Source organism: Schistocerca cancellata, chromosome 1, assembly GCF_023864275.1.
Source record: "Schistocerca cancellata isolate TAMUIC-IGC-003103 chromosome 1, iqSchCanc2.1, whole genome shotgun sequence".
Taxonomy (NCBI): Eukaryota; Metazoa; Arthropoda; class Insecta; order Orthoptera; family Acrididae; genus Schistocerca; species Schistocerca cancellata.
This window is the reverse complement of record NC_064626.1, coordinates 701,996,839-702,022,869: the sequence shown is the minus strand read 5'-3', so window position 1 is coordinate 702,022,869 and position 26,031 is coordinate 701,996,839. Positions and strand designations below refer to the sequence as shown.

Here is a 26,031-nt window from a genome sequence, read left to right as displayed (position 1 = left end):
TTTAATAGAACCAAGAGTAAACGTCTTGGATAAATAAAAGAAACAATATAAGGGACAATCAAAGTGTTTCCGTTTGAGGGTGATGCTGCAGCATATATGCAACGTAGCGCGACTCCGATGCTGGTATAGAATCACCGACATATGGGCAAGGGATTAGTGTGGCATTCGTGTCTTTCCGACGTGCGTGCTGTAAAAGCGGAAACGTGAACTATGGCGACGTTATTGTCAAATGCGTCCAAACAGAACCAACCTTCTGTCGTTGTTTTCTTGGCTACCGAAAAACAAACATCGGTAGACATCCACCGAAGAATGAAGGCTTGGTATGGGGCAGCACGTCTGTCGAGAATCACCGTTGTGGAATGTCGCGCCAGTTTCCATGCTGGGTACTGCTGCTTCATGATAACGCACGTCCCCATATCGCAAATGTCGTAGGACGCCAACTCAAGTGGTAGACACTCGAGCACCCGTCCTACAATCCTGATCTCTCCGCAGCAACTATCATACTTTCGGCCCCTTAAAAAAGGCTTTGAGTGGTCGAAGATTCTTGTTGGACGAGGATGTGCAGCTGGCAGTTACGGACTTCTTCACGCTGCAGGACTCGGTGTTGTAACCAAATGGGTAGGCGTATCTTCAACCAGGCGCGTCTGTGGGATGACTGCCTTCGATGCTCACGGCGATTTTTCCTGATCGACGTACCGATTCTGAACTGTACGGACTTCGAATTGCAACTTTTTAATCGCCCCTTGTATATTAAAGCCTTCAAAGTTGGGTCTTCAGGGCACAAACCCCATCCCGCTCTTAGCAAAAACCATGTTTGTTGTTGTTACTTATGTTACCCTTTCAAGTAACGAACCAGGGTGCAGTAATGATTGCAGCAAAGCGCATGGTTTAAACGTCTTATCTTTTGCGTTTATTTTTGTGTTTTTTTTTTCAATTTTCCTTCGCTGAATGTTAAGACAGTGCATGACCTTGGCTTCCTAAAGTCTCTGAATCAGCTTAGCACCTCCGTTGTTTGGGACGCCTGATCCAAAATACAATCCAACAACTTGGCAGTCCCTAAAATGTTTATAGAACTAAATGCTCCAATGCGTTGCAGAGGAACGGCATGGATTTACAAGCGGGAAATGTAAAAGAGATGCAAGTGGATTGCTGACGATTATAGGTGAGAGATAAACTGAAAAAGGTAGAGATGTTTCTACTGTTTTCATTAACTTGGAGAAAGCCTTTGATACCGTACAGTGGAGTAAATAATGGACATTCTTAGGAAGAATGGTGCCGACTGGATCGATAGAAGAAAAATTGGAAGGGTAGTGAGAAAAGGCGCGGTATCTCCCCATTGCCGTTCAACATTTATTGGAGAAAATTATTCAGAAATGTTTGAAACGAAAAAGAGGAGTGCGGGTTGGTGGTAGGAGGACAGAATATATTCGATCTGCGGATGATGTGTTATTGGCAGAGAGCGAAAAAACTATGACTGGAATGTTAAGAGTTAAATAATACCTAGGAGGAATTCGGAATGAGAGTTAGTAAAAAAGACAAAACGTATGTTGGTGGTGCAAGAAAATTACGAACAACTATAAAGTTGGGACAGGAAGATGTAGAATAAGTTAGTGCTTTCAGATATCTAGGAAGCGTAATTACGGACGACATGAGATGTAATAAGAAGGTGAAAACACGTATAGCAATTGCCAAGAAGGCATTTAATAAGAAGAGGAAGCTTTTATGTTGATGCATGGACGGGGTCCTGAAGAAGCGATTGGCTAAGTGATTTATCAGGAGCGTGGAATTATAAGGAGCTGAGATTTGGACACCGAGGGAAGAGGAAGAACGAAGAATATAAATAACACGTTTGAGATGTGGATTTGGAGGAGGATGGAAGGGATAAAATGGGCAAAGTAAGTGAGAAATGAGGTGGTTCCGCGAAGAGTGGGGAAGAGAGAGAGAGAGAGAGAGAGAGAGAGAGAGAGAGAGAGAGAGAGAGAAATTTTAAAGATAATCAGGAAGAGAAAACACAATTGACATGTACATTTGATGAGAAGAGGTTGTTTAATGATGGATGCTATGGAGGGAACGGTGAATGGAGGAGGAAGAAGAAGAAGAAGAAGAAGAAGAAGAAGATACCAAATGGTATGAGGACAAGAAGCAATTGTCAAAAAAGATGAGGGGCAGCAAATGACAGGAATGCATGGAGAACTAAAGATGATGATGCTTACGCCGCGCGTGGTAGCCGCGTGGTCTCAAGCGCCTTGCCACGGTTCGCGCGGCTCCCCCCATCCCCCCGTCGGCTCCCACGGTCATGGGTATGTGTGTTGTCCTTAGCGTAAGTTAGTTTAAGTAGTGTGTAAGATTAGGAACCGATGACCTCAGCAGTTTGGTCCCATAGGAACTTACCACAATTTTCCGATGATAATGATGATGATGATGATGATACAATAATGGATAGATAAAAATTTCAGGCAGCCTTAGGATTTGAAACTGATCCTCAGGCTGCTATGTAGAAACCTTAATCAGTTGGAAGAGCGAACTGCGCACATGACCTGTTTATGTATCTGTAAGTGACCAGCTGTCACACATTTTTGTTTTCGTTTATCGCTCAATTCTTCCGTGACGACCTACACAGAAGGCGGTGTTGTTGCGTAAGTCGACGGTCTGGAGGCATTAACGAGGGGAGCTGGCGCCGGCTCCAGGCATCCAGGGAAGCCCGACTAATATACGGAGCAGCCTCCTGCGTGCTCGCTGGCGTTACGCAAGCAGCGCAGCTGGCGCGCTTTGCCTCAGCATCTGCCGCAGCTCGGTGCTAGAGTTCAGCGGGTCGCGAACGACGGGTGATGAAGTCAAAGTTGTTCAGGTTCCTAACAGCGCAAGTTGTGACGAGAGTACCTGAAAGTTGCCTTGAACACCAGTGATTTACTAGACGCAGTTCTATGGAAGTGGCATCCCGTTGCTTGAGCCGACTTACCCAGTCAGTTACGTAGGGGGACCACTGTTCACCTTTAAATAGATCATTGCCTCTGGTGAAAAAGTGACAGACTAAAATCCGTAGTGTGGCAGTTAACCACACCCGCGGCCCAGTGGGAATCTCGAAACGTCATGGATAACATGCGAAATCGACAACTTTTTGCACAGACACAAGACCTTCACAAGTTCGTGAAAGAGGGAGACGGATTTTCCCTAGAAACTTAATATTGGTAATTTTGCAGCCGTTCTTACCCAGTTGTTACTTCAATTAACGCGTCTCATGCGGGTAAGAATAAATGTTATCCGTCGTTTAAAATCGATTCCTTGTTATTATTTTTACCAAAAATGTTTCCTCTATCGTATTAGGCATCTTCAGTGATCTACAGAGAAATATGATAAATAATTGCCTAATGGTAAATATTTTATGAAAATGTAAAGGTCCCTGAAGCACATTTAGGTTGAGTTAGTATTTTGTGTGGGCTAGCATTTTACGTCAACTTATTTGAAACATAAATAGTATTTTTGATGGGGAGCGTATCATCTGGGTAACGTATTCACTAGACTCGTGTCGACTGCATTTGAAAAGATGGAATTCTTGCATTGACGTCGCAGTTCAAAAATGGTTCAAATGGCTCTGAGCACTATGGGACTTAACATCTGTGGTCATCAGTCCCCTAGAACTTAGAACTACTTAAACCTAACTAACCTAAGGACATCACACACATCGTGCCCGAGGCAGGATTCGAACCTGCGACCGTAGCAGTCGCGCGGTTCCGGACTGAGCGTCGCAGTTCATCTTATCTTTCGCCATATTTGTTGCATGAAAAACAGAAACACGATCTTTTAGAAAATAAAATACAGAGAAATGATGTATGTGTGGAGACCACAATTTCCCGTCATTGACAAAATATTTATTCAGCAGCATCAATTTTCAACACACATGTGCAAAAGCAGTCGGCGGCCAGTGACAGAAATGTTTTTAGACCCAAGTTGGAAGCCTGTAATTTCACAAATTCCTTTTATTCTCTCCGGAATTATCAAAGATTCTTGTAACTGCACTGTTGTAACTTGCAAAAACATTAAGAAATATTGTTTGTGTAATGTAATAGTAATTCATATTCGTTGTACGGGCCGTACATTCTCGTCTAGGTTAGCCAGGTTACACTGTCATCCCAGGTGGGTGCCCGATTGTTTCCTAGCCGTAGCCCACGGCTGCCCTTTATTATTTGAAATTAATAACTTACTATTACTACCAAATTTCGGTATAGTAATGCGCGAAGTTGACACATGTTTTAGGCAGTGGACTGCAGCCGACACGAACGGGATTAAAATCTCCATCCTTATTTAAATTTTCAATTATTTGTCGTTAGATTTCCATAAAAAAGGACGAAACGGACACACTTTCCCCATCCTTGCCCAATATGATCTTTTGCTCAGCCTAAAAACCACCTTGTTCTTGACAGTGCGTTTAACCAGATTTTGTTTTGTTTCTTCCATCCTTTTCTTTGGTGTACTCGTCATTATTAACGCGATCCACGGTCGTATCGTACTCTTACAGTTGTCCTATAGAATTAAAAAAAAAATAATGTTCAACTTCATAGCATTTCTCGTCAGTATCTAGTCAGAGTAGTGAATTAAATCATTTGTTCCAACGCGCTGCAATAGCTTTGGATATCGTCGAAGAATGAGTTCCATGGACAAATGTTGGTTTTGATATTTGTAATAATCTTGCGAAACACATTGTGTGAAACTATAAAAATAAACTTAAAGCGCGAATTTCTGTAGCATCGAATTGCGCTTGTAGTGCAAGTCACTAAAGCAGGTACGTCGCCTGCTTAAGGTGCAAAACATGTGATTATTGGAAATAGTAATTTTTTTGAGAATTTTATTAATAAGTCGGTATTTTGTGTCTACTACGACGAACCACCTTCCAAAAACACAATATTGAAGAATCGGTGCGGTTTCCTTTACGAGGGATAGTTGAACTTAAAATCATCTCCTCGAAAAAATAAAATTACTTAATCTTTTCGAAGGTCCCTGGCAGATGAAAAATGTGTGTTGGTCCGAGACTTTAACGCAGTGGTCATCAAACAGCAGTCCACGGACCGAATCAAATGTTCGTGCGGCCTGCGTTCCTCGGCTGTGTTTATTATGCTTCCAGCAGCTAACAGCAAAAATCCGGAAACGTAGGCTAACGTTTAGATCTCATTAAGAGTGTTTTTCTTGCTCGGCAACAAACAACAATAGTTCCAGAGATAATATTTTAATGTGAGCTAAATTTTGATTGACGTTGTTGAAATCGGCCGCATACGTCAAGGACAGAGTGGTACACAGCCTGGCCACCGCGGGGTTAGGGAAATATTTTATTTCTCTGTCTTCCAATGGCGACAACTCACTAGCGTGCGCAACTAGCACCGATAAGCAACTGTGGTACAAATGTTGAACGGAAATAACATAGATTCATAATAGCTCATTATAGGGACGGCCATCTCCAAATGTGATAAATGTTTGTAACAAGTAAATGGAATTGAATTGAAGCTGTTGCAATACAATGCAATGAAATGAGTAAAAGAGAAATGACATTAAGATATTTAGTATATATATATATATATATATATATATATATATATATATATATATATATATAAATATATATATAAACAGGTGTTGTGTGGCCGTGTGACTAGGGCCTCCCGTCGGGTAGACCGTTCGCCGGGTGCAAGTCTTTAGATTTGACGCCATTTCGCAACTTGCGCGTCGATGGGGATGAAATGATGATAATTACGACAACACAACACCCAGTCCCTGAGCGGTGAAAATCTCCGACCTAGCCTGGAATCGAAACCGGGCGGTGTTAAAACTATTACAATGAAACTGAATGAAATGCTGTAAGTGTATTTGTTCAGGTGCAAACACCCATACGAAATAGTTTTTAAAATTAATGCAGTTATCTGAGATATGCTAAATACTGAATGACTAGACATAAACATGGAAGAAAATATTACCCATCAAGCTAGGAAGCGGCATGAATCAAATATGCCCCACATGAACGGGCTTAAATATATTTAATAAATGCAACTTTTAAGTTCATACCAAAAGAAAGTACCTATAAATGCTACTTCATAGGTTACAGAATGCCGCAATGTAACAGCTGCTGTGGCTAGGGCAAGATTTCAGCACTCCTAATTTGATGATAAACCATCGTCAAATGATAAAATGGCCATTGTCAGTGATGACTCATATCTAAAACGAAAGAGTAGAATTAGGAATCAGAACTGATCGTTAATTAGAAAACAGTGAAACAGTAACTCAAATGAAAAATAGATGGATATCGTCCCCGTGTGACGTGGATCAATTGCCAAAAACGAGACTGACCTGTGTTAAGTCGCGGACTGTACACATTCCGATTAAAATATGCTCTTGTCGACCTACGTCAAGCAATTTTTGTAATTGAAGATGGTCTTTTTATCATTTCACTTCGTTTTTTTTTATCATTTGAGGAATGCTGAAATCTTTGTCTAACCACGCAACTGCATTAATTTTAAAAACTGCTTCGTACAGATATTTGCACCTAGAGATGCAACTCAAATTTGCGAAACCGGTGTGTGGGTTTGTAAGTGATGTAAACAAATACACCTACAGCGAACTGTTGGAGATGCCATTCAGTTTCTTGTATTTTAAAAAACTGTTGACACTATGAAGTGTCTAGCAATGATGTATGATTGTTTTAGCTTCGGTAGCTCCAGTTTTAAAATTATCTTGGTAATCAGTATAACACAGGTTATACTAGTTACCAACTAGTCGTAAGATCGGTAGGGGAAGGTGTGCTAATATAGCCAGGACGGGAAAAGAGGCCATTGCATATTTCTTGCCTTGAACAGAGCTGCTGCCTGCTGAAAAGCGGCTAAGACCATTGTTGACAGGGAGATCGACAGACAAAGCTTGTCCCGTTATTTTCTGGTAGAAACTTTGATTTTGAGTCGTCTGATGTTAGGTAAGTCGTTTAGATTATTATTGCCTCATTTGCATGGATAGTAGTAATTTTTTAGAACATGAGTGTTTAAACAACGTCTTTAATTGTCAAATGTAGTTCCTTGTTATTTATTTCAATTTGATAGTTTCTTCTGCGAACCTCGCAAGGCGCAGTCGCGTCGGACGAAGTAAAGCCGTCCGCTGAAAAAGTCTTTTTGAAACGAACTGTAGAATGTGTTATGACATACTATTTCCGCTCTCCACAACCCCTCCCCTCCTTCGTTCCGTATTGGAACTAGGTTTTATAATTATTGCCTAGATGAACCGGTGGCGCGATATTTTGCAATTTGCGCTACTAATGACACAATTTAGACAAATCTTTTGAAAGAAATGCAACTTTCAATGTTTGGGCGCTATTTTTGTTCATTAACGCGGTTTTGGGCGCCGTAGGTGTTTCTATGCACTGATTTTAATTTAATTTTGTTTTTAATGGTGTTTACTGCTCCGCTGCCTTGTGAATACTGTAATATAGCAGCACCAGAGTTCTACCTGTCTCAAAATAATGACTCCAGTGTTAACATTAAACTTATATAGATAGGTAATTAGGCTTTTGTAGTATTGCGTACATATTTTTTAAACTTACCATAACGCTAGTGGGCGCATCAAAATCGGTTTTCCTCTTCTTGTTATAAACGTACCCTTAATTAAAAACTATCATAACAGCACAAAAAATAAACAGCGCGTCCCTTAAATTCAACTACAACGAACTGAACTGATTATCAAAACAATTACTGAGCTCAAGTACGTCCAGCAAGAGACAGAAATTGGTCTTCGCTGAAGTAGGGATGGGCGATCCCCGATAATGCTATCGGTAGATTAAATCTAAATTTCGCCCATACCCCTTCTCCTACCTTCCAAACTTGACTTCACTGCTGAGTGAAAAGTGATTCTGCACGGTTTTGTTTGTTTGCAAGGGCATATCTGTATATCCTGCGTCACAGTACTGCAGCACGCCACTAGGGGACGCAACAAGTTGGCGCAGCCCACTGGTAAGTCGCTTTGGCTTCTCCACCGGCGTGCTACTGTACTCTGGTGACTTCAGTATCCACCATGCCAGCAGACATTCTTACACGAGCAAAGAGAACATCGATACTTCCTACGGCTACCCCAAGTGCAGAAGCGCTATCGTTTCCCGCTACTTTCCTCTCGCTGAACCGTAATAAGTATTCACCTTCCGTACAAGTGATCATACACTGACGGAAAAAAATCGCAACACCAAAAACTGATTAATGTAGAGTAATAAAATTCTGGGATTACATTTCTCCATGTAACATATATGTGATTAACGTTGCAAGGTAACAGGTTAGCGTAAGTGAGAGGTAAGCTACTGCAAGTGTGAAATGCTGCTACATTAATAACCAGTGTCGCCGCCAGAATGTTGAACGCAAACATGGATGCATTGTGTAGTACAGGTGCCGGATATCGGTATGTGGGCTGAAGTTCCATGCCTGTTGCACTTCGTCCGTTAATACAGGGACGGTTAATGCTGTTTGTGGGTGACACTGGAATTGACGTCCGATGATGAGCCATATGTGCTCGATTAGAGACAGATCTAGTGATCGCACAGGCCAAGGCAATAAGTCGACCTTCTTCCGAGCATGTTGGGTTACAACAGCGGTTCTCAGGCGATCGTTACCCGGCGGGAAAACATGCTCTTAAATGCTGTTTGTGAATGGCAACACAAGAGGTTGAATCACCAGATTGCTGTACAAATTTTCAGTGTAGGTGCATGGGATAACCACGAGAGTGCTCCTCCTGGCAAACGAAATCGCACCCGAGATATTAAATACAGGTGTAGGCCCAGTGTGTCTAGCACGCAGACAGGTTGGTCGCAGACCCTCAACTTGTCTCCTTCCAACCAACACATGGCCACCAATGACACCAAGGCAGAAGCAGCTTTCATCACCTCTCCCCCCCCCTCCCCCTCCCAATGAGAGCTCACTTGACACCACTGAAGTCGCAAATGGCGGCGTTATGGAGTCAGTGGACAACACGCCACAGGGCGTCTGGTTTCGTTGTGTCACTGTGGTGCCAACTGCTGCTGCAGATGCAGTGTGATGCGCCAGAACCATACACCAAACATGATGGTCCTCCCTCTAGGTATTGCCACGTGGCCGTCTAGAGCCCGATCTCATTGCGACAGTACATTCCCGTGATCACCGCTGCCAGCTGTCATGTACAGTGGCTTGATTCCTACCAAGCCTTTCTGCAGTGTCGCAGAAAAAACATCCAGCTTTTCGTAGCCCGACCTCGTCGATAATGGCGTCTGTGTAACCTTAAAGACATTCTTGACTAACATCAACTTACCACGTCCAATTTCAAAGTTAACTATCGCTCACAACCGTCGTGTATTTAAAGCAAACCTCATTTGCATCCACATAGTGGCGCTAATAGCGCCACTCTTAAGCGACTGGTTCGAAATTTGAATATACATCTTTCAGATGTGGAAACGTGCCTGTCACCTTTCGTTTATGACGCTCATGTCATCCTTGGTGTTAAGATTTTTTCCGTCAGTATATTTCATGTCGTTGGCACAGGTGTGCTGCTTCACTGCGATTGCTTATGTGCCGGTGTGTGTTTGTTTTGCAGCACGGACAGCGGCTGGGACAACCCGTTCCGCCCGGATGGTGACCTGAGCCGCGAGGCAGATGAGATAGTGGAGCTGATCAAGGGCGGCAAGCCCATCACGCCGACGCCGGGCAGCACGGCGCCACAGCTGCCGGAGCCCGCCGCTGCCGCCAGCGCTATCGCCGGCGACGGCAAGGCGGTGGCAGCGAACGCGGACGGCGCGCAGTCGCCGCAGCTGCAGCAGCAGCAACAGCAGCTGCAGGCCGCCAGCCCCCAGCTGGCCGCCAAGCAGGCGTCGCCGCTGCAGCAGCAGGTGGCCAACAGCAAGCCCGCCGCGGGCGCCGGCGCCAACGGCAATGCCCCCGGGGCCGCTGCCAACGCCGCCCCCGACAGCAAGCCGGCGGCGGTGGAGGTGCAGCGCGGCACTGTCGTCCAACCCAGCGACGCCTCCCAGGTGGAGCACGTCGTCATCAAGAAGAAGCCCAAGTGCAAGTGCTGCGTCATACAGTAGACGGCCGACCGCCTCCACCATCCACTCGAATCGCACTGCACGGAGTGAACATTTGCGATGGCTTTCTCGTCACTTCTCCTCGGTCCAGTAAACTTTTCACGAATCTCGCTAAACGGACAAAACCATCCGCGCGTCGGAAACGCGTATTTGACGGACGAAGCAGTTCGGAGAGATTACGTATGCGAGAATTTAAAATTTCGTTGCAGACCGTTCAGTCACAGAGTAAATTTTTAAGCGTACGACTAACAATATTTCCACTTTGAATTCTTCTCCAAACGACACAAGATTACAAGAGTTATTACCCACTTCAGTTTCATTAAAGGGTTTTTGCAAATAAGTGCATCACATTGTCAAACACAATTTGCTGCAGAGAAATTTTTTTAAAAATAAAGTTTGACCATCAGTTCTCGATGAATTGTATAATAAGAAACTGACCATTAGAAACATAACTGCACTTTGCACTACACTATCAGAATAGAGAAAACTCAAAAAAAAAACATAACACGCAAATGTTCACTGCCACACTGAGGACCATTATCTGCTGTTTCATCTCTCCTCATTTACCTTCAGCGCCCCTCCTGTCAATTCAGCAAAATGCATTTTGTTTATGAAATAGAAAGGCCAATTCGTCTGAAAAATTATTCTCCAGTGTGGAAAAACTGACAAGTTGCCTGCAATCACCGATAGTGCTAATATAAATGTGTATAATGAAAAAAAACTTTGTACAAGAGTTATGGACTATTGTACAGTTAAAGTTCGTGTGGTGCATTATTTCTGCTTGTGCTTCTGACATAGACACTTGCATAACATACAGACTTCTGAAAGGAGGAAGAAACTGATGCTTAATTGTGAAGAGTGGAGTTCAGGTTAGCCTTCTGCTTCTATGTCTGGGGGTAACACAGTTGGTAAGGTATAAGAAAAGACTGTTGCAGACATTTTGTCCTGCCGGTGGGACTGTGCACCCTAGCTGCAGGGACTAAAGGTTCCTTAGTGTACAGAGATGGATGTGACCGTCACCAGAGTTTGTGAATTTCTAAAATAAAATTATTATAATATTAATAAACTCATTATATATTATTAATCAGAGCTTTAGAAAATCTGCAGTATATATTTTAACTCTGTATTTAGAAGAGATGTGATTAACTATGTTGGAAAGTTGAAGGGTTGGGCATCCAAATAAAGTAACAAAATTAAAAATTTGAGTCCAACATTTAAGTTCTAAGTCGCCATTTTTAACTGATTTATTTTCCTTATTACTGTTCAATAATATAGAAACAGTGATAGCTGTAATTTATTCATTATTATTACTGTCACTAACATTTGTAATTTAATTTTTCTTTATGCTTAAATTAAAAAATATATTGTATATAAAACACCACTTACAGATTAATGACACAATAAAAGTATAGATTTTTTCATAACAAGCAGCCTCTTGATGGCAGTAAAGAAACAGGTAGTAAATGTGTTTGTAATTGTACAAAAAAAAGAGGATGACGTCAGACACCAGGATCAGTTAACAGTTAAGAATGTAGGTATTGAAAACGCACACGCATTAGAGAGAGAGAGAGAGAGAGAGAGAGAGAGAGAGAGAGAGAAATTCAAGAATATGGATGCACTTGGCAAGTTGAGGTGTTTCCATCCATCATCATTTTTAAAATTGTTTTTGAGATGAAGATAACTGAAGCAGAACAACCTCCTGGAGTAGGTTTGTTATGATAAACCAACTGAATATCGCTCGAACAGTCCACGGGTATACTTCCGGTTCATAGGGTCCAACGGGTACAATATTTCGGCGATCAGACATGTCGCCATCGACAGGTGCGCTGACGAACTGAGCTTCTGAGGAGATAGCAGCTACTATCTCAGCAAGGCTTGCGACCCGTCATTGAATGTAATTAAGAAGACTCTGAGCAAGAAGTACGAACTGGCGACCAGGACGGACGTAGCAAGCACATCGACGCTACGACAGATTCCGACGCAAACGTCTTCGCGAGCGCGGGCGCGGGCGCGGACGGCGAAGAGAGGCCCGCGGGTGGAGGGGATTTAAATCGGCCGCCCGCCCTCAGGAGCTCAGTTCGTCAGCACACCTAACGATGGCGACATGTCTGATCGCCGAAATATTGTGCCCGTTGGACACTATGAACCGGCAGTATACCCGTGGACAAATACGCCGGGAGAAACTGAAGAATCACAACAACTGAATATCATTCCTTCATAACTTTTATTCATGCTCACCACAGAGTCTGCTCATACTGTAGTTAAACGTTTCATTATTATGCATTCTAGTGCTTTGTTTGCAGGATTTGCGTAAATTTGTCACAGACCAACAAAGTAAATTAATACTTTCAACTTTATGCACTTTCTCAAAACACTGTGGTAAATTGATAAAAACTGCTACTAAATGAACGATAGGCCAATTGACACAAAAAATTACACTGTAATATGGCTGAAAACTACCACATATAAAACAGTGACATTATAATCCACTTGTCACATGTAAATCAGACAAAACTGTAGAAAAGCTGTGACAAAGACAAGACTGCTGCCTTGACACTGAGGCATTATGTACCAAATGAAACACAAAGATGGGTCAAACACAGAGAGACATGATCAGGCATTTAAATGTTTATCCTTCTGTTATTCATAGGCTTCTAACTGCATGCTCAGAAATCAATGTATTCGGTTATAGACTAAACAGTATTCTCGTGTGTTATTTGTTGTGCTCTCCAAAGAGTAAGATTGCATTAGGCAGTAAGGGTCAGAAGCTATAGTCCAGGCAAATTAGGAAAAATGGGGGAAAAATTTATAATGTAATGTAATTTATTTTCCTTTTTCAAACTTCGCAAAAAATGGTTCATTTAACGAAGTTGTCTATATGACAGAAAATATTTCTGGTGAAATTCTACTCGGAGATGGTTAAATGCACATTTAAGCGAGGTAATTAGTTTAAGAGTGCTAAAATTTAAGGGTAAAAAAAGGTAAAATTTCTCTTAAAACAGGCTTGTAGTTATACAGAACAATTTTGCTTTGTAGTCTTTTATTTTAGATGTTTGCAACTTAAATTGTTGGAATGAAAATCATTTTTCATGAAAATAAGAATTACTGTAAAACTAATCGACAATTTAGTTATAATATATTTACAATCATATGAACAGCATGTAGACAATGAAAATACCACAATATCTATGAAACAAATACATTCTCGTAAATATTTTTTTTACATAAAAACTGTCATTCAAATTTTCTCTCAAATCACTGTGAGGCGCATTAGTGCAGGTTTGTCCGCAACAGTTTTTGCGCATTGTTGTGCAATGTAGGTCAGCCTTCACACATCCGCACTTTCCCTGCAGCCATGAGTGCACCTGCATGAAATCAGTAACAGTATTTCCTCTGGAGCAAGTGGTCGTTTCATGGGAATTGGGGAGAGGGTTGAGTTTGATTCCCTCCACCCCCAGTTTCTGGGAAAGAAGTTGTTCCCCAGTCATAGCTGGACTTGCAGGTAAACATGGTAAGAGTGGAGGCGTTCTGCATCAGTAGTGGGTGGCAAACGAGAAAGTATGACAGCATTGTTTGCCTGACCCACAAGTACATTAAAACATTCAAATCGAACTGCATTTAAGTTATCATCAGTACACTCCCTCTCCCCCTCCACACACACACACACACGCACACACACACACACACACACAAACAGTAGAGAGAGAGAGAGAGAGAGAGAGAGAGAGAGAGAGAGTGTGTATAAATTTCTCTCCTGCTTTTGCAATGGTATCAGGAGAGGAAGCAGTATTGTTGAATATCCGTGGAATATTATGCAGTTTGGGGATACCAGCAGAACAATTGGAAAACTTGCAGCCTTCCTTTTCCAAACAAGGCTGAAGCGTTGTCACAACCACTTACTGCATGAAGAAACAGTATTGAATTTTTGCATTCATGAACGAGTGAGGATATACGTATATATTTAGAACTGTAACACCTTGTTCTGAGTCGTCTGGAGGAAAAGTGATAAGTATCGCAAGATGATCTACATCTTGACGCTCTATAATCTCTTGCTGGTAAAATTTTGAGGCATTTATTGCTTTTGCAACAATTTAAACATCTGCATCGTCATCCGCAATCCTGGTTTCAATACCAAAACTGTCTAGTTTTTGCACAAGCTGTGAAATAAACATGTCGTTATCGCTGAGGTTACTAAGAAAGGCGCACTGTAATTCAGCACATAACATGTTGTTATTAAAGAAAATGTCTCGTGAGGTCCGCTTCATCGTTCGCCTTGGCATTCAATAGTTTCTATTTTCAGAGAACTTTCTAAATGTCCATTAAATACAACAGCAACATCTTCTTTATAAATGCTACCAAAACATCCATTCTCGGCCACACGACATGGAGCGTAAGAAACCCTCCAACTATAACAAAGAACGTCGATTCATTTTTGTCTACATACCTTTCAGGTACTTGATTGAAAAGATTGTACAGAGACGACTTTTTTGTTTTCCTCATCAATCCACTGCTGTAAGAGACATTGGTATACTCGATAATTCGTACATGAAGCAGCCCTTCAAATCACCAGGTGATTCTGTGAAAAAAATGCGTTTTACCTACTTGAGTTATATTTTTTTCAAGTCTGACAGTTGACATGCACATTGCCCTAACCATCATCGCTTAAGCTTCAGATTATCTGCCTCGTGATGACTAGGTGTTGTGTGATGTCCTTAGGTTAGTTAGGTTTAAGTAGTTCTAAGTTCTAGGGGACTGATGCCCATAGATGTTAAGTCCCATAGTGCTCAGAGCCATTTGAACCTTTTTTTTTTTTTTTTTTTTTTAAGCTTCAGAGAACCAAATTTTGGCGAGGCAGTAACTATTGCTCAAAGAACTTCATCAACAGACGCAGATTTGTAGCTGTTAACTTCCTGAGAAGCTACTAATCCAGATCCTAATGAACACAATTACTCCTTACAAACAAATGGAGAGTGTTGGTGCAGCCATAGCTGAAATGTTCTGTGAATTTTTTCGTCAATTTCTATCCTCCCACTCCTCAGTTCAACATCATGTGACTCTAAACCCAGTGTAAATTGCTGAACTGTTCCATAGCTTCACATATCTGATGGGCTATTGGTATACCGCAAATTCATTGGTTCAACACTCTTCCATGTGAAACACCTCGAGCACTTTGCAGGTTCTTCATAAGCGTTTGTTCTATCATCATACCATACTCCACACCAGTACTTATCAGAGCATCGAGCCGTGAAGATGTCCTTGGTGAACTTATAGAACTCCTCGGGTTTCATGGTTCAAATGGCTGTGAGCACTATGAGACTTAACATCTATGGTCACCAGTCCCCTAGAACTTAGAACTACTTAAACCTAACTAACCTAAGGACATCACACAACACCCAGTCATCACGAGGCAGAGAACGGGTTTCATGGTTTCGTTCAGTTCTTTCATGTCCTGGAGGTACAAATGAAGTGTCCAGTTGCATGGAACATTGGGAGCTTATCTCTCTCACATTCTACATGGAGCTCCCAATTCCCCAGAAGCTCTGCCTGGATGAAATACAATGCCGAGATGACAAGCTGAATGCATTGTATCCATAACTGGGAAGTTTCCCCTCTTTGCTTACTGTCATCCATTGTGTTGACAAATTTATTTTTCAGCTTTTCAATCACTTGGTCTTTTTTCAAATGCACAGTTTCCACTCAAATCAGGAATACAGTCTTTAATGTGTTAATATGTTGCTTCCTCAGCCATTTCGTCCAGCATTATGATGGAAAGAGCACATATGACTGCAGAGTGAGCCTGAATTGCTCTCTGGCGCTACTTTGACAGTTCACAACAATAACTCAGCTGTACTGGACACTGGGTAGGAAGAAACAGCAGCGACAGTAGTGGTAGAAGAGTGCTGAGTGAATGAAGTGAATCGGAACGGGAACTTGACGTTTTCATTGTTGGCACGTACTCCTGATTTCAACAGTACTTATCGCAAAAGAAATATCATCAAGTAGAATATATAGGCTACGAAATATTTCCATACACTTAATTACGCTTTTCATTTTCATTTAAATACTTTTATAAGTAATAAAAATTGCAAACTATAACGTTAACAGAATTCTATTCCAATTCTTATACCTCAAATACCATTCGTATAAGTGAAAAGATGCACAAGATATTTTTCATGTACAATTTTGCGAAGAACATATTTACTAATAAGAGCGCTGTTCGAAAAAAATGAGCTTTTTGCGTATAAATTTAAAATGTGGTGCAAATTGACTTTTGGAGGGGATAAAAGGGGCACCCCCCCTCTTCACTACATACCCGCGCAAGCGCGAGCGAGCGCGCGCGCGCACACACACACACACACACACACACACACACACACACACACACACACACACACACACACACAGGACCTGTTCTATTTCTTATTACCCCCCATATGAGTATTTTCCCCCATTTGTTGATTTTCTTGCTAATTTGCCTGGGGTACTACTGAGAGTGTGAGCGACATCAGGGTACGCGACATTCCCGCAATAAGCGGCAGCATCCATTGATACACTTGGGTGTCCTAAGTGCGAGTGACGATCTCCCGCTAAAACACAACTAGGGCCGACCAGTTGTGTCTATAAGACAGAACACTGTAGTTAGAGCTAATTTTGCTGCCTTACTCTCTGTTAGGACAGTAAGGCGATAAAGGAGCGCTGTGCACGAAATTACCAACGGAAGACTTTCATGGAGAATTTCATAATTTATATCATCTACGAACACCACCCGACAAATTTACACGCGGATGAGCGTAAAGACATTAGACTATATCATCAATAAATTAAAGACGAATGTTTCGTACATGATCAATAACTTTCAGCAACCGATAAGTGCGGAAGGATGACTGGCTACAGTAAAGGTAGAAGGATAAGGTCCACATTATAATTGGAATGTGTGATGTAATGGTAGTGTTGCAGGCAAGTATCTGGACATCTTGTTCGGTCCAAGGTTCGGTTCTCACCACTATATACCTTTTTACGGACAATCTATGCTCTTTACATTGTACTTCGAAGTGCATTTTTAAGGTCTTGCCTAAGCACTTGGTCTTTAAATGCATACACAGCATCCCAGTATATCACACACATCAAATTCCCAATAAAACAGAAATAACAACCACGAAATTCTACTTACATTTGATTGTTGACAGCGTAATTCATCAGCAGCTAGTGTTAAGGCCAAGCATTTCAGTTAATTCAAGCAGTCTATATAAGTAAAGCATACAAAATGTTTGAAAAGGAAATAAAACGTTTGGAGAAATTATTTGTCTAAAAGTAAGAAATACAACATATTAGAGAAACATTTGATGCAACTCATTTTTTGTACGTGATGTCAAATGCACGTCAAACGTTTCTCTGATCTATTTTATTTCTTTAAGACTAATCATTTCACACAATATTTTACAGATGTTTCATTTCATGTTTCATTCAGAACGTATAACTGATTGACACCTCATTTGCCAGTCTAACCTCTTCCGTTCTCGAAATTCCTAAATTTAGTACTTGATTCGAAGGAAATCTTTTTGACAAATATCACACGAATATATCTTTTTATGCGCGAGATAGCTTAGCTAGGCCTTGAACAGATGAACTTCTTGACACTGTTTACATAGCTAGCGGCAGCTGTTCGTGAAATATTTCAATTTTTCTTCGAATCCGTAATTAACTTTCCCTTAATCATCCTTATTTCAAGCAATCAAATATTTTAATGAAAAACTGGACCTCGTGCTGGTCACTTTGATACCCCATTTGCCCACTTCTCTCTCATTGTTTGACTATGGAAATTCGGACGGAAACTCATTGTGTAATTTATAAGGGTCTTGTTTTCGCACCGCTCAAACGTTTGATAAAAAAGTGTTAATCATACCGTAAAACACGTCCTTTTTGCGAGCTGTCATGTCCAAAAAAACTGTGTCGTTATCTTGAACCGTATATGAGTCACTATTTTTACGACCACTAGCTTCCCGATGCGAGGGAAAGGATTCGGACGCGCCGCAAACGACCCGTCCGCAAATATAACCCCCAATATCTCAAGAGTGAAGAGGGATCATTACGCTCTCAACTTTAAATACAATTTCGATTTATTGGCTACATTTCATATGTAATAATGTATGGCCTAAAATAAACCATACGCAATGACTACACACTTAAAAAATTAAGTGCATTTACTTCGTTTCATTACAGCACAGTAATGACGAAAATGAATTTAGTTCTTTATCGAGCGAAGATAGAAGTTGTAAGATGCGAAAGAATAACATTTTTTCACCGAACAGTTTTCTTAAAATCGGACGATAAAGCAGCTAGCGCGTCCGCTCTTTCGGGTAGTAAGTTGTAGCAGAGGACAAGCAGCGCCACGAACGTCGCTCACACAGGACACTTGCATTACTACACATGCTGTTGTGTGTCTCGTCGTCTCAAGCTGTCGCGCGCTGACGGTCGTTTCTGTCGCTTAGATAGGACGCTGCCTAACTGTCCTTCCTGCAGCTAATGGGATCACAACATAGAATGTTTAGTGCAGAAGACTTAAAAGTGACGACATTACACGTTAAAGTAAACGAGCCTCACTTGTAGCTGTTACCCCAGGAGGCAGTATTCACTGTGTGTACGCAAACATTTGAACTGAACAAAATATCAATGAAGAAACATTCCATTTATCGAGCAGTTCTAACTTAAAAGTGTTAGTAGACTTACACTGATTTCGCAAATACACAGAATGTGTGTTCACCCACCCAAAAATCCACCACAGTCGGGCTACATGTGCACCATAAGGTGAGAGATTACTAATGCCTGTGCACTACAGCTAGCAAGGGGAGGGAGTATACAGTGGAGTTTTAATTTTATGTACCTGCATCGGTGTTGGCACTGTTGGCAAAGGTTCGTGTACAGAAGTCTAAAATACATAATTATTACAACTGAGCATCTTTAAAAAACATCTGGTAAGGGATCATGAGTTACAGAACTGAACCCACCAGAAGGACTAGACCACGAAATAGTGATCTTAAAACTGAGGCCACTGATACATGTTGCATACTCACTCACTGGTGTTAGGTCTTAGTACTTTTTACTCATTTGATTCTATTTTGAATATGGAAACTAAAAAAAAAAAGAATCTTTAATTTCGGTAAATATTTAGGATGTAGCTAAGTGAGAGTCTGGAAAATTATAAATCCAAAAGGTCCCCAAATAAATGGCATGATAAGTCAGTTCAGTGGCCTAAGGAAGGTACAGGCTCACCAGCTCCAGTAGGATCTTTACATTATTCAAACTCATCTTTGTGGTGACGACAACTTTATCTTAATATCTAAGATTACATTTGTGCCTCACCAAATTAGACGTAGTTCTATTCTGGATTTTTTTTTCCCCATGTTGATTTAAACCATTTTTGTTCACAAATGGTTGAAATGGCTCTAAGCACTGTGGGACTTAACTTCTGAGGTCATCAGTCCCCTAGAACTTAGAACTACTTTAACCTAACTAACCAAAGGGCATCACACACATCCATGTCCGAGGCAGGATTCGAACCTGCGACCATAGCAGCAGCGCGGCTCCGGACTTAAGCACCCAGAACTGCTCGGCCACAGTGGCCGGCTTTTGTTCCCATGTTAAACACTTCATCAGTGATACTTTCCCATTTCCCCCACATCCTTCTGCTTTTAAGAAACAATTACAGTCCTTTATTTTTCATCCTCTATCTTACAATGGCAAATACTCTCAAATTCATCTATTAGCATTTTAGAAATAATGGACATTTAAATGTCAACATGTCCTTTATCATTTCTCACCTTTCTGTGAGATAACTGAGAAAAACAAGAAGGAAGAGGGAAAATTCTGCAGCAGACTGTTAACCTTTCTCATATCCAAAGGTGTTGTCTCATAACTTCAAACAAAACTCTGATTGGCAATTTGTATGAGGTTTTTGATTTTTGTTCCCATGATTACAATTATGAATTTTTTTCCACTATATCAATTTCTACAGAGTTTGCAGATGGTTCACGTTTCTAGCTGGTCGTAACTGTTGACTTTCCACAGGTGAATTAAGATAAATACTGGGGTGGTTCCTCGAAAATAAAAAGTTGTACCTTGCCCTTGACCATTAAGGACTGTTCTCTGCCTCTAATGACTTCATTGTAGGCAGGTCATTATACTCTGAATATTGTTTCCTTCCTGAAAGCAACTGGTCATTGAAAAAAAAATTGGTTAACTCCATATAGAAGATACTAACACAATACAAAGATAGTGATGCAAAGGAGAGATGGCTCTTTTTTTTAAGTTTTTCTTCTGCAGTTCAGTATTGAAAATAGTGTTGCAGTCATTATGGAGTTGAGATGCATTAGTACATGAACAGCACCCTTAGAGAAAAGTGATACAAGGCAGTGTGAGCAAAGCTTATTTTGAATAAATTTATTTCTTCATGATGGTGTCAGTACCTCTATACATAACATGAGCAACCATCCTCTCTCGTGTGTTGGTCTGTGAGGACTCCTTACAAACAAAAATATAACAGTGGGAGCTCCAGGAAACTTGGTTGTCAGTGTAAGTCTCAGCCACTACATGTTCAGCAAGTGTTAAATTCAATATTTCACCCAAAACTGGAAAGTGCAAAGGCTACACAGTGATGAAACAATGTTCCTGTTTCTTTTTGACAGGAATGTGATCAAAAATTGCACCTTATTCTGCTGAATATGAGATACGTACTGTCAGCAACACGTCGTAAAACATCTCGATAACAGATGTTAATCATTCTTCACAAGTGAATAGCTATAAACAGTGCTATACAGAATTGTTCTGAAGTCATCTATGTGCATTATAAATGATGGCAATGGCATTGCAAGAAAATTAATTTAAAATTGAACTACTAACAGATAAACCTAATCAGTAATTTAAAAATCTGTTAACCTAGGTACTGATAAGTGCTGTGATAAATTCTAAGCATCTTCCTTATTTGTACTATACTTTCTCGTTAGTTGACGCTGTGTTCATTGGCGCCCACACAATTTCACTACAGAACTGTTGAAAGAATCATGGAATAGAGATAACAGAACAGGAAATTACAGATGGAAAGCAACTTTAAGTAACACTGTTTGCAGGAAACATAAGACTCAGTATTGTCAAGCAATTAGAAAACTGTAACTTTATTTTCTTGGTGGTACAAAAACTACACACTTTCAGAATATGTGATGTCAACCCCTACAACAGTTTTAAATCTGTAGGCTAAAGAAGTGGACAAATTGGTAATATCGAATTTTTATATGAAACTAGCTGGGTTCAAAACCTTACCCAGCCGGCTTGATACTGATTGCAGTAAATTTAAAATTGCTTTTGTATATGTCTCATTTTGACTGGAGGTCCTGGGGACAACAGCCATTCGCCATTGTAAGAAAATGAAACACCTACAGCTGCCCTTATGATTGTATTTATTGTGTAGCTGCCAGTTTTGGCACTTCAATGCACCATCTTCAGGCCATAGTTGACAATGAAGGGGTTCTCACAATCCATACATACAATGCATCAGTGGCCAACATAACTGGTTTATGCAGACTGCAGTTGATGGTTGGAGTGCTGACATCACAATTACAGTCTGTGTAAACCAGTTATGGCAGGCCACTGATGCAGTGTATATGTTACCAGCCAAACCCGATTTTAGGATGAACTAGTTTTGCCTAGGTCAAACTCGTTCATCCTGTTACCGATAGGATAAAACCGTTTAGCCTAGGTCGAATTGGTTTATCCTAGTTAGAATTTACATGCTTTAGGATAAACTGGTACATCCTAGTCTGAACTAATTTCACCTCATTTGTATCTTCTATAAGCTTTTCAAAGTAAACTGAATAAAGGAATAGAAATAAAATAGACAATATGATTCACTAAAGTTATTTATTAACTAATCAGTAATTTCACATCCATTACTAGATTAACTTACATCTATCCATCCATCCACAGAAATCACCTTATTTGCAATTTGCTTGCTTACTTATTTTTGCAAGGTTTACTTTGGTGGCAGAGTACTTTGTTTTTCTTAGAATTGCATTTGTCTGTTGTGCAGTTTTTTATGCACCTGCATTTCACGAAGCCTTGCCCTGATCCAACAGACTGTTTTGTGGCTGCAGTCCTTTAAGATATTTTAGTACCTGGTTAATAATATCTTAAACATCTAGCCGGCCGGTGTGGCCATGCGGTTCTAGGCGCTTCAGTTTGGAACCGCATGACCGCTATGGTCGCAGGTTCGAATCCTGCCTCGGGCATGGATGTGTGTGATGTCCTTAGGTTAGTTAGGTTTAAGTAGTTCTAGGGGACTGATGACCTCAGAAGTTAAGTCCCATAGTGCTCAGAGCCATTTGAACCATTTTTTTTAAACATCTAAGAACTTCTGAATGCAAATGTTGAAATCAGTTCTAAAAAATAAAAAAGTTAAAACAAATATTTTTTAGTATTTTACTACAAAAATTATGGAAAATTTTAATAACATTATACCTGCAATAATGTTTTTGAAGTATGCCATGTTTGGTGCCAGCTTTGTAGAGGCCCTAATCAGTCTTCTGAAGTATTACTCCTATTATGTTTTGAAGGTCACCTCTGCCTTTATCTGCATCTGGAATAGGTATGGTTATGTTGTGTCCAATGTCAGCTGGTGAATGGGATTTGTCTGAGGAAGCTTTCATTCTTCTAGCTTGTGTGTGTGTTTTTTTTTAATTTTCTGTCGCAGTTTTTCTAGCACTTTGAATGTCATTTGCGCCAGTTTTCACAATGTTATCATAACTGTCTTCGTACTGTTCAGTATTGCTGTCATTGCCTTCTTTAGGTCATCTTCATCCTGAATATCATTTATGATTTCTTGAGGCAACGAGGAAGTGGAAAGTCTTACTCTAAGTTCAATTCCGAATAATGCTTCGTAAGGTGATTGTTTTATGCCAGAGTGGTAAGCTCAATTTTTCATGAATTGGACATACCTTAATCCTTCCGACCACATTGTTGAATTGTTGTCCTTTGACCAAGAACCTATCATATTTTCAATGTCTCGGTTGGCACTTTCAACAGGACCCTGACTTTGGCTGTGCCATGGTTTTCCAAGCACAATTTTCAGTTCTGACCAAATCTTTGCAAGTTCACTTATAACATTATTGACACATTCTCTGTCATTATCAGATTGAAGAATGCATGACGCCCCTACAGTTAGGAATATGTCATTCAAATGATAAGCCACTTCTTCAGCCCTCTTTGATGCTAACGCATGAAGGAGAACAAATTTTGAGAGATAGTCTTGGTAAACTAGAATGAATTTTAAATACCCGTGAAGTTGTGGTTGGAAATCAATCAAATCGACTTATCGGCTATTCATTTCTAAATGGAGAATTGGCTTTGAAACTAGCCCTATTTTCTTTTGTTGACAAACATCACACATTGATAAATAGAGGCGTATCATTTCCTTTGTGATAATGGCATATTTTTTGGATGTCTTGGCTAACATCCTATCGCGACCAACGTGACCCACAGCTACATGAGCTGCGCCAATCACATCATAAAGTTAATCAGCTGGAACAAAGTATTTTGTATTCCTTTCACACCTTGCAATGACTTTTTTCACATGACCAATTTTCAAAACAGCTAATCGTTTGTAGTCTTTTTTATAATGATGTTCTTTTTTCGAACTTTCCCGCGTCTTCTACTTGTTTAACCAAATTTGCATATTCATCTACTAATAAAACATTATAATGAGAAGACTTTTTGTTTTCACTCTGTAAAATTTCCTCCAGAAACTTTTCTCTCCACAGCTCTTGGCTGGCTTGTCTACTACACGAAGGCTCATCCATGATGAAACGCCTCACAATAATTATGTCAGGATTATAATTAACTCTTTTAATTACAACCAGCAACTTAACCCACACATTCACCAACGCAAAATACCGTTCAAAAGAAAGTACTGTGCAAGTGAAGAGTGGTGAGAGGCGCGAGCCAGAGATGATTCAGTAATTCCCGTTCGTACAGGCAGCGACGTGCATTCCAACTGGGCAAAATTAGTTCAGACTAGGACATACCAGTTTATCCTAAAGCATGTAAATTCTAACTAGGATAAAACGATTCAACCTAGGCTAAACTGTTTTATCCTATCAGTAACAGGATGAATGAGTTTGACCTAGGCGAAACTAGTTCATCCTAAAATCGGGTTTGGCCGGTGACATATATATATGGATGATGATAACCCCTTGAGCATTGAAGTGCCAAAATTTAACTGCACAATAAGTAGGATCATAAGGATGGCTGTAGGCGTTTCATTTTCTTACAAACTAAAACTGTTTGGTCACGGTGTATCTAAATTATTCTGGATGAATCATAGTATCATTACTTTTGTAAAGTTACAGGTAATGCCTTCAGTCTTCATGCACACTTACCTCTATCTGCATCTTTAATGACTTCACAGTTGGCCAAATTTTAAATCCTAATCAAAATTTAAATTGTATTGTACTCTTGAATCACACCAGTCCAATATTTCTTGCTACTGTCTTAAAACACCCTCCTTGCCACTACCCCCATCTTTTCCCTGCATTTTTATGTAGGCAATAACATCCTTGAAACTTCCTGGCAGATTAAAAGTGTGTGCCAGACCGAGACTCGAACTTGAGACCTTTGCCTTTTGTGGGCAAGCACTCTACCATCTGAGCTACCCAAGCACAAGTCATGACCCGTCCTCACGGCTTCAAGGTAGGAGACGAGGTACTGGCAGAATTGAAGCTGTGAGGATGGGTCATGAGTCATGCATGGGTAGCTCGCAAAGGTCCAGAGTTTGAGTCTCGGTCTGGCACGCAATTTTAATCTGCCAGGAAGTTTCATATCAGCACACACTCTGCTGCAGAGTGAAAATCTCATTCTGGAATAACATCCTTTTTATTAATGTGTCAAGCTGAATCAGATTTTATGTGCCTTATACTGTAGATGATATCATGATTTCAGTTTTTCATGTAATTTCTTCCTTTAAAAAAATATTTAAATATTTCCGGATTTAGAGTAAGCTGCACGTAAACAGCAAAATATAGCCTAGGCTAGAATGGCAAGTATTTGTACTGAAATAGTGTAGTATCAGATATGAAAGTGGAGATATTCCTCTTGAAACATTTCTGTGTGGAACAATTACAAAATAACAGCTTGAGTGAAAGCACATAGTACATAGAACAATTACTCAAGCTGTAAGACAATGCATGATCAAATAACGATATTCGATGTTGAAAGGTCCTGCATCCGACCATCTTGATCTTCATTTACATTTTCCGTGATCTCCCTACATTGCTTCCAGCAAATGCCGGGATGCTTCCTTTGAAAGGGCATGGGCAGCTTCCTTCCCCATCCTTCCATAATCCAATGGGACTGATGACCTCACTGTTTGGTCGCTGTCCCCAAATCGTGCAACTAACCAGTATTATTAATATAACTTTTTAAAATTATTCTTAAAATATATTTCTCATGGCAGAGGCAATGCATTTTGTGTAGTATTTTGTTTTCTCTAAGTACACTAAGATGTAACAGAACAGCATATACTATCTTAGATACTTAACAGTCTGAATTACTGTATCAGTTTTATGCTGAAAATGTGAGTGAATAGATGTGGGTCCCAGATGAAAACTGAAATTTTGCAGTATTTTGTTCCAGAATGAACGTTCGAATTCATCATGGTATTAATTAAAACATAAGCACCATTACACTTAATATTCCTAATGTATTTGCACAATTGGTTTCAGGTTTGAAATATTTGTGCTATGATGGAGTATTAAATCTGTTTCTTGGAACACCATACACACTATTTTTGGTATGCTAGAACTATTAATAATAATACTATAAAAAAAAAAGTTAACATGACTCGGAGCAAGCACACCATGTTGGCCAGAAGGGGGTAAGTTCACCTGCCTAGTTCAAAGATTTGTCTCCCTTGCACCCATGAT

General features: G+C 40.4%; 1 protein-coding gene across 1 annotated transcript in view; it reads left to right on the top strand.

Moving 5' to 3' along the window:
* Positions 1–10,636, top strand: part of LOC126184647 (uncharacterized) — an 880,966-nt gene extending 870,330 nt beyond the window's left edge. Inside the window, exon 4 of the mRNA XM_049927127.1 lies at positions 9,580–10,636. Coding sequence (XP_049783084.1) covers positions 9,580–10,069 — 490 coding nt within the window. The 3' untranslated portion in view covers positions 10,070–10,636. The remainder of the gene's footprint in view (positions 1–9,579) is intronic.
* Positions 10,637–26,031: the final 15,395 nt, after the last annotated feature.